The following is an 8,112-nucleotide window of genomic DNA, read 5'->3' on the forward strand; positions in this document are numbered from 1 at the left end:
TTAACACCTATTTGCCACTTGTTTCCCACCTGATGTCACCTGATGGAGTTTGGGTTCCTTGCCGCTGTCGCCTTTGGCTTGCTTAGTTGACACTTGACATTTGATATTCAATAGTATTCTTGACATTTATTCAACAGTGCTTCTGATCTGCCTGCATTGACACTATTATTTAAGAGCTGCTGTGCAGCCAAGTTATGTACCAGTTATCACTGTAAAGCTGCTTTGACACAATCTGCATTGTAAAAAGCGCTATATAAATAAAGGTGACTTGACTTGACTTGACTTGACTTAACTTAACTAGGGGTATGTATCATATATTGAATGAGAGATGTCAGCGTGTGAGCGGGCCACCTTTGCTCAGAAAAAAAAAAGTCTAAATATATACATAAACTAATATTCTGTAGGTAATATAGTTATATTACTTTTATAGTAATATTAACTTAAAAATAAATGTAAACAGAAACAGATATTAAAAAGAATTATTGAGAACGCAGGTATTTGATATAATACTTAATGTATGTAAGTTGATTGTTTACATTATGTATTTCATTATATATTAAAAAATAACTTGCTTTTGATACTTTCGTTGAAACATTTATTACTGCTTCATTGTTACTATGTATTTTAAGTCATTTTAAAGACTGTTGTTTGCTTAGATCTATTTTTTAACCACAAAAAAATAAGGAATTTTTTTTCTGGAGGGGGTTAGGGGGTTGGGGCACCCACTTGGCCAGCAGCGATGCCCTGGTTCCACTATTAACTAAGGATAACATGTACTGTAATGAACTTTAACAACTGGTAAGGAGAGAATTCAGTTATGTTCAGTTTTAAATTTAATCCCAGATCTTTAATGTGGTGTCAGGCAAAAGAGTTTGTAACACGTAGCAGTATTGTTGATTATTATAGTATCAGCATTAAACTCAGATCAACTGGTTGAAATTTCTGTGCAGTGAAAACAAAATGTAGATTTTAGAAATCAGTTTGACAATGACTAAAATGGTACTATATTTCTGAGAAAAAAAAGCAACAGCCCAAACTGGTGGGAAGATTTTGCAAAGGTGCGAAGAGCTCAACTTCTCAAAGTCAGAGTGCATAAACAGGAAACCATTTTAGTTTGGCATGAGCCCCAATATTTCCAGTGTTTCTTTTGAGAATTGCAGCAGATTTGTACACATGAAGGTAAAGGAGAATTGAATACAAAACAAAACAAACAAACAAACAAAAAAACTTTATGAAAAAAAATTATGGAAAGCTGACACAACCCTAACGGTTGGGTTTTGCACGCATCAGATAGCCAGGGAGCTGCAGCCACAGATTTTTACAGTTTGACCACATTTTCTGCAGAAGACACACAAAACACGTACCGTGTTAGCATTGACGGCTCTTTCCACATGACCAGTGCTATAGTGGCATGGAGGTGATGCTGCCCACACAGCATATGTGTCATCTGGAGTGATCAACCCTGAAGCACAAGTGTGAAATTACACGGCATGGTGATAATAATAGTTCTAACCTCGAGAGTGGAGTAGAGAGATAGAGAGCGCGGTAGTTAACATAGTGTAACTTTGTTTCTGTCTTTGTGCTTGTTCGCTACAGGCAGACAGAGGGCACGAAACACCCTCAGACCTCTAAACGATTGCATCACCAGCACCTGTCATTTCTCTCAGTGAACCGCAGACCACCCCACCACACACGTGTGACATAGGCTGCATGCTGCTGTCAAAGCTGTCTTGAGTTTTTACTTTCAGTTCGATGAGTTAAGAAAACGCAATTGTTAATTAATCAATGCAGTGTTTTATTTAAAAAATATGTGTAGTAAAACAAAAGGGAGCATGTGAAATTATTTTTTCATTCACTGTAGACATACATATAAGAAAGTGGTAATGAGGGAATATATTATTCTGTAAAGAAATGTCCTCATGCTTCTCTTGTGAAACGTTTCTGTTTTTATGACATCGTTGTTGTGTAACCTTAGATAAAAATAAACTGCACATGTTAAATCTGTCACATAATGTGACTTAATCAGTAAAAATGTGGGCACCCATTCCACATAAATAGCACAATTTCCATGGTTTTCTTTGTTTAGCAGTTTATTATTGTTTGTATAAATGCACAAGCTAGTTTTGATGTTAAAATTTCATATTAAAAATTAATTTAGTCCTTAGGAATTGCTTTGCATATTTAAAGTCTAGTTCATTGCCTGACATTTGAAAAAGGCTTGTCATTTCAAAGTGACTAATTGCGGGGACAGTCCCCATGAAACATGCGGTCAGTACTTCTCTAAATGACTATACTTAAAAGACTGTCATGCCAAAATTATTCGACAGTATTAGGATGTGTTTGAACACTTATTGAAGACATTTCACCACTCCAAAAGGCTCCAGTAGATGTAGGATAGTTGAGTTTCCATGCCAGAAGCATTTTGTCTCGCATTCGATGGTGATTGCATTGAATGGGGAAATTGCTGTTGATGGGGAAACTGTTGAAGATAAAAGGGCAGCGTTGTAGGTGGCTGACAGGTGGTGTTGCAGTATTTCTGTCTTTTGAGCAGGAAAATGTGACTAAATATTTTTAAAAGGAAAATATGAGGCGTGAAATAGACAATGACAACAGAAAAGCCAAAACACAATGGTATGAGGCAGAAAAGGGATGGTTTGTTTTCATTTTACACGATTGTGGCTGGGTGTCTCAGTGGATCCTTATACTTCTACTAAGGTTCGGTTGGTTTCCATGTCCTGAAAGGTTGAACACTAAAACAGCAGTAAAGGGTCATTTGTGACTTCGTTATAGTATCCTTAAGTCAATGTCATGTGTCTAAGATGCAGCATCATGATATGTCCCAAATCCACAAGTATAAACATCTTTAAGCCTTTCACCATTTTTCTAGGATATTGATTGGGTCCAACTTTATAATAAGGGTCCTTAATTGTACTAAGACTTAAATTAATCATTTGATACAATGCACTTATATATCAATACACCTGATATAAAGTGGGACCTGATGTTGAATTATATAATCTGCATGCAGTTCATGAATTCATATTAATTTACAGACCATATGGCCCTTTATTATAGAGCATTAAAACGTGTAGAAAATGTTCTACTATTTTAATATAGATTACCAATTAAGTTTAATCAGGGTAAGATTCCTTTCAACTTATTTGTATTTTCATAATTATTTTGTTAAATATAGTGCCTAAGATGTCTAAAGGAGGGTCAGTACCGAGCACACAATGTGTCTGGTCATTTATGTTTACTGAGTCTTGGAATCCCCCACTGGGTCTTGTTCGTGGCACAGATGCTGTTTGGGTGAACCATCCTTTTATTCATTATCGGCAACATGCAATGCGATGAAAGACGTTTAGGCATTTGGCAGACACACAGCATTCCAAAATTAACTTCATAAAACAAATTGAGATTAGCTGAAGGTAACAGTAGTTAGTTGGAAAAAGAGGTTACACTTTATTTTAAGGTATCTGTGTTACAGTGTAATGAATTAAGTACTGAGTAATAATAAATAACTATGTGCCTACTATAGGGTTAGATTTAGGATTAGTTGCATGTAATTCATAATTCAAAGTTATTAATAACAATGTGTAGCAAGGACAATAAAGTGTACTCGAAAAAGACTTCACTCAAGACTTCCTGTTTCTAAATTTGTTCTGATAATTATTCAAAAATATCAAGCTTAATTAATGCACAAATTATAGTGATCACATTCTACAGAAAAATATTGTTTTAGCACAAAACATAATATTACTGACTGAATTATCTGCTGTGCCTAATGATATTTGTCTAGTTAAGTCTGTTTTATTCAACACTTTATGTTTTATTAAACATTTGATATAGAATGATTAACTCATAATTTGTGATTTATTAAAATGCACCACACAATCAAATTAAATTTTAGATGAAGCTTTTATAATTTCCCACAGTAAAACATTCTTTACAAATTAAGATTCACAATCACAATTTTATACAAATCATTTTATACATACAAATCCACATGTTATTATGAAACAGCATAAAATGTATAATTATACAATAAAATTGTCCACATGCTTGTAGTTTGTTTTGTTGTTTTAAGGATGGTGATGAGGAATATTCTAGCAAAACTTCTGGACAGTTACGGGATAGAGGAGGGGAACAGCGATGCCCTGGTCTGGTTTCTCAAAGGCACTTATCAAATTCTTGACTTTTCGGAACAAGCGTTGAGTCTGACCTGGTGCTGTCTGTGAAAAAACAAACAAACAAACAAACAACAATAACACTATCATCATAATAATCTATTTGCAAGGACCCGATGAACTAGGGCAGATCCACTAAAATTTGTAAATTAGAAATAGTCCAAATATACCTGTGTATATGTGAGCACCCAATTTTCTTTCACTCAAAATGAGATGTTGGCTTTATAGATGTTAGAGCTGAGAGAATTCTCTCTGTAAAATCATTTAAATCTCAACCCACCCAAACAATACCTTTCCATAGCTGTTTCATACCTCTATACATTTGAGTCATTCTCTGGAAATGCACAGTTTTGTTATGTTATCCCCATGAATTACTACTGACAGTCATCATCATTAATTGCCTGAAAAACCTTTACTTAAATTTAGCTGCAGTTCAAATGCAAATACAAATACATATAAAAAATGAATAGCAATGAAGGGGTTGTAATTATCTGGCTAAATCTTAATCAAATTTTCAAAAGTTGGCAATTTTAGAACAATACAAAGCTAGAATATTTTAAAGCTAATAATATTTAAATTGTAATATCTGATGCTGTATATGAGGTTTACTTTTGTGTTGTGTCTTTAAATGTATCATTTTGTTCTTGCATTGAAGATCCTCACCTCAGCCGCCCAGGAGCCCGCTGAGTCTCTCTGGAGCCGGTACGTGTAGACAAAACCTTTACACCTGGCATTGAGCAAAATCACAGATCAGAACAAACAGAAGCCAATAAATAGAATTTGCCCATTTTAAATTGTATGTGTGCAGTTCAAAATTGAAATTGTATTTGTATTTGTAAAATTGTGCCTTAACTCGAGTGACACACATAAAATTAGCTTAATTCACAAATGTTAAAAATTTCTTGAGGACTTACAGGACACAGAGGCAGTAGGCACCAGGAACGCTCTCGCTGTCTCGAATTAAATAGCTCCCATCTTTGCCCGCTTCACACAGACGCATCTCACACACTTCTCGACTGATGGCCCCATGATAAACAGAAAGCGATTCCATTGTGCTGCATGCATTGTTTCTCAGGCAATCACTACCAGCAAGTAATATTTGTCCCTTGAGCAGGAAATGATGAAACCAGGCAGGAAATAAGCTCTTCAAAAAATAAGACAGAATATCTGCAACAATAGCAAATGCATGCAAAATGCCAGTTGAACATTCTTGAATGGAAATTTCAGTTCATCTAGAGTTCAACTGCCATGCAGATATCAGGACATACTACTGAAAAGATACATTACAGATTATTGCTGCACATTGGTGTCATTCTTTTTTTGTGTGTGAAATTGTTTTTTATTAGCATTTTATTTCAGACAAAGGCATTATTACAGAGAAAAAAAATCAAAGAGCTAATCATGTTTCACACAGTAGGCCCACACAATAAATCACTGATATATTGATTTTCTACTTTCATGTTGTAATCACATCAGTTTCTATACAAAGATCTAAAGAGTGGTTACAGTAATACAATAGGTCACAATTTGGGCTCTGTAAACAACAACAAAAATAATACATAAGATTTGGCTGGATCAATTCTATGATGAATGTTGAAGTTTCCTGTAGCATGTTTGAGAGTGTTGTACACGTTGAACAAGGTGGAAAAAACGCTTATCCAGTACCGACTGCTGTCACAGAACATCCCTGTCACCACTACATCCTGTCTATGCATGCTTTTTTTTTTGTTTTTTGTTTTTGCAGTGTGTGTGTTTTTAAGTGTGTGTTTTTTATGTATATGTATGGATGGAAATGAGCTAACAGGTGAAGTCAATAAAGCAGAGAAAACATAAGTCTGAAACATACACTGAGAGAAAAACACTGTGATGTTATTGAAATGTATTGATTATCACAGAGGCATTTAGGCTAAAAGGGGAAGTTTATCAAGAAAGAGACGTTCTTCAGAAGCAGTTCACGTCACGACTAATTTATGCCACTGCCATCGGTGCCTGTTGTCCATAAAGGGTTAATACACAGGGTGATGCTGCATGTTGTATCGATCTGGCCCCTCCTGTCTTTATAATAAGAAGAGGGTACATTGAACAAGATCGCTATGTTACTAGGACAACCAACTCACCAACTGTGCAAGAAGTGAGATTCAGCAGAATAAATGTTTGGAGCGATATATGGGTGAGTTCGGAAGACACTATGCAGATTTAATTTCTGATGCTATAGGAGGCCCTACAACCTAAGAAAATCCTAATAGTGAAACTGTGATTAAAGAAGTTGAAATATGATACCAAAACAACTGCATCCACAGGTCCAATAAAAGAGATAACGTCTTGTTGTAGGGAGCGCATCCAGAACATGAGCACATTCTGACTAGCACCGTAAAGTCCGCTTGTGCATTCGCGTCATTTTGTGCAGATATAAGTCGTAACATTACATTTATGTAAGATAAATATCTGGTTAATCTAATATATGATGCGTTTCATTGAGTTAAATAACCCGCTAGAAAAGCTCTTCAGTTTTCAGGTGCTCATTCAGCTCTTTTGCTTCTGTGCGTGAACTCAAACAGCAATGCAAAACATTAAAAGCTATGACATCAATGATGTTATTTGAAATGTTTACTATTAATGTAATATTAAAAATGTTTCATATTTTTATTTCAAAGTTAATGAACTATAGAGCAATAACCTTTGTGAATGTAGTGAATAAAATATTTGTGTTCATGTTAGTTCACAGTGTATTAACTAATGTTAACAGATACAACTCTGGATCTTAAAAATGTCTTAGAAAATGTTGAGATTAACTAAGATTAATAAAAAGATAAGTATTGTAGAAGTATTGTTCATTCATTGTTCATGTTAACTAATCCTAACAAAATTAAACCTTGTTGTTACACCCTCACACTACATGAACTTTCAGTTTGTTTTCATTAGTCACATGTGCTCCTTTGTTCTGTTTTCCCACCACAATCAGTCACCATGGACACCAACCTAATTATCACAGCTGTCTGTTATTCGAGTTAATCGTCTGTATTTAAGTTCCTGTCTTTCCTTAGTTCAGTGTCGGGTCTCATATGTTACAAGTGTTGTGTTCCTGCCTTCATCTGTGTTTGCCTATTTGTCAGGAAGAGACACGGATTCAATTGCAGGTAACAGAAAAGCTTTATTTTGCCCTCACTGAGCACAAGGGGAAAGTAAACAGGAACACAAAAGAGAGTCTAAAACAAGGTCCTAGCGTCGCTTGTGATGCAGCGTGGAAGTCACTCTGCCTAGAATGCTGTCTGAGACGCAGAGTTGAAATCTCACCCAATCTCCAGGTGAGAGCGTTGAGATTGCAGAGAGGGACTGGAGCGATGCACCCAAGTATCAAACGACACAAGGATAGTCAGGGCAGGGAGAAGAACAAAAAGGTCTGGCAGAATGAGAAGGAACAGATTAAAACAAAAGGAAAAAAACAAAAACAAAACAGCACTTGGAGCCTAAAAAACACAACATGACAAGACCAGGCAAACAAGAGTATAAGGTCAAGAGTGAAGCGTTAGCTCAAAACATACAACAACGGTCTGACAAAAGACTGGGCACAAGAGGATGTAATATATGGGAAGGCTAATGAGGAATAAGTGGCAACAGGTGTGACAGAGAACAAAATGAAGATAGGATAACAAGTGGGAGGGGAAAAACGCAACACTGACAGCAGAGCACATGGGGAGCTGTCAAAACAAAACTGATGGGAAGAAGACAGAGCACGCAGACACAGAGACAAGACAACAAAACTTGGCATATCAGACCGAAGTCATGACACTATTGGATTTCCTAGTAAAGATTTATTGAAAGTTATCATCTTCATCATGTAAGTTCCTACACAGCCACCACGTTACAATTGTGAAGTGTTACCATTTTTTTATATGAAGAAAGTTGGCAATAGGAGTGTGAAAAT

The 8,112-nt window shown here is 35.8% G+C and overlaps 1 protein-coding gene across 1 annotated transcript; it reads right to left on the reverse strand.

Annotated features, from left to right (window-relative positions):
• Positions 1 to 3,918: 3,918 nt before the first annotated feature.
• Positions 3,919 to 5,247, reverse strand: sh2d1ab (SH2 domain containing 1A duplicate b). The gene is made up of 3 exons (XM_067382510.1): positions 5,102 to 5,247; positions 4,851 to 4,914; positions 3,919 to 4,232 (listed from the first exon to the last, which is right to left on the reverse strand). Exons 1-3 carry the CDS (start codon positions 5,236 to 5,238, stop codon positions 4,107 to 4,109), a joined length of 327 nt encoding a protein of 108 aa, XP_067238611.1. The 5' UTR covers positions 5,239 to 5,247; the 3' UTR covers positions 3,919 to 4,106.
• Between the last annotated feature and the right edge of the window lie 2,865 nt (positions 5,248 to 8,112).

Source organism: Chanodichthys erythropterus, chromosome 1 (genome assembly GCF_024489055.1).
Source record: "Chanodichthys erythropterus isolate Z2021 chromosome 1, ASM2448905v1, whole genome shotgun sequence".
NCBI classification, from domain to species: domain Eukaryota; kingdom Metazoa; phylum Chordata; class Actinopteri; order Cypriniformes; family Xenocyprididae; genus Chanodichthys; species Chanodichthys erythropterus.

What these genes read in the sequence shown, in the direction of transcription:
- sh2d1ab (XM_067382510.1), bottom strand. Translation starts at nt 5,238, where the DNA reads ATGGAATCGCTTTCTGTTTATCATGGGGCCATCAGTCGAGAAGTGTGT. An exon ending in GCCTACTGCCTCTGTGTCCT is followed by an intron (nt 4,915 to 5,101) that starts GTAAGTCCTCAA and finishes GCTCAATGCCAG; the next exon opens with GTGTAAAGGTTTTGTCTACA. An exon ending in CGGGCTCCTGGGCGGCTGAG is followed by an intron (nt 4,233 to 4,850) that starts GTGAGGATCTTC and finishes GTTTTTTCACAG; the next exon opens with ACAGCACCAGGTCAGACTCA.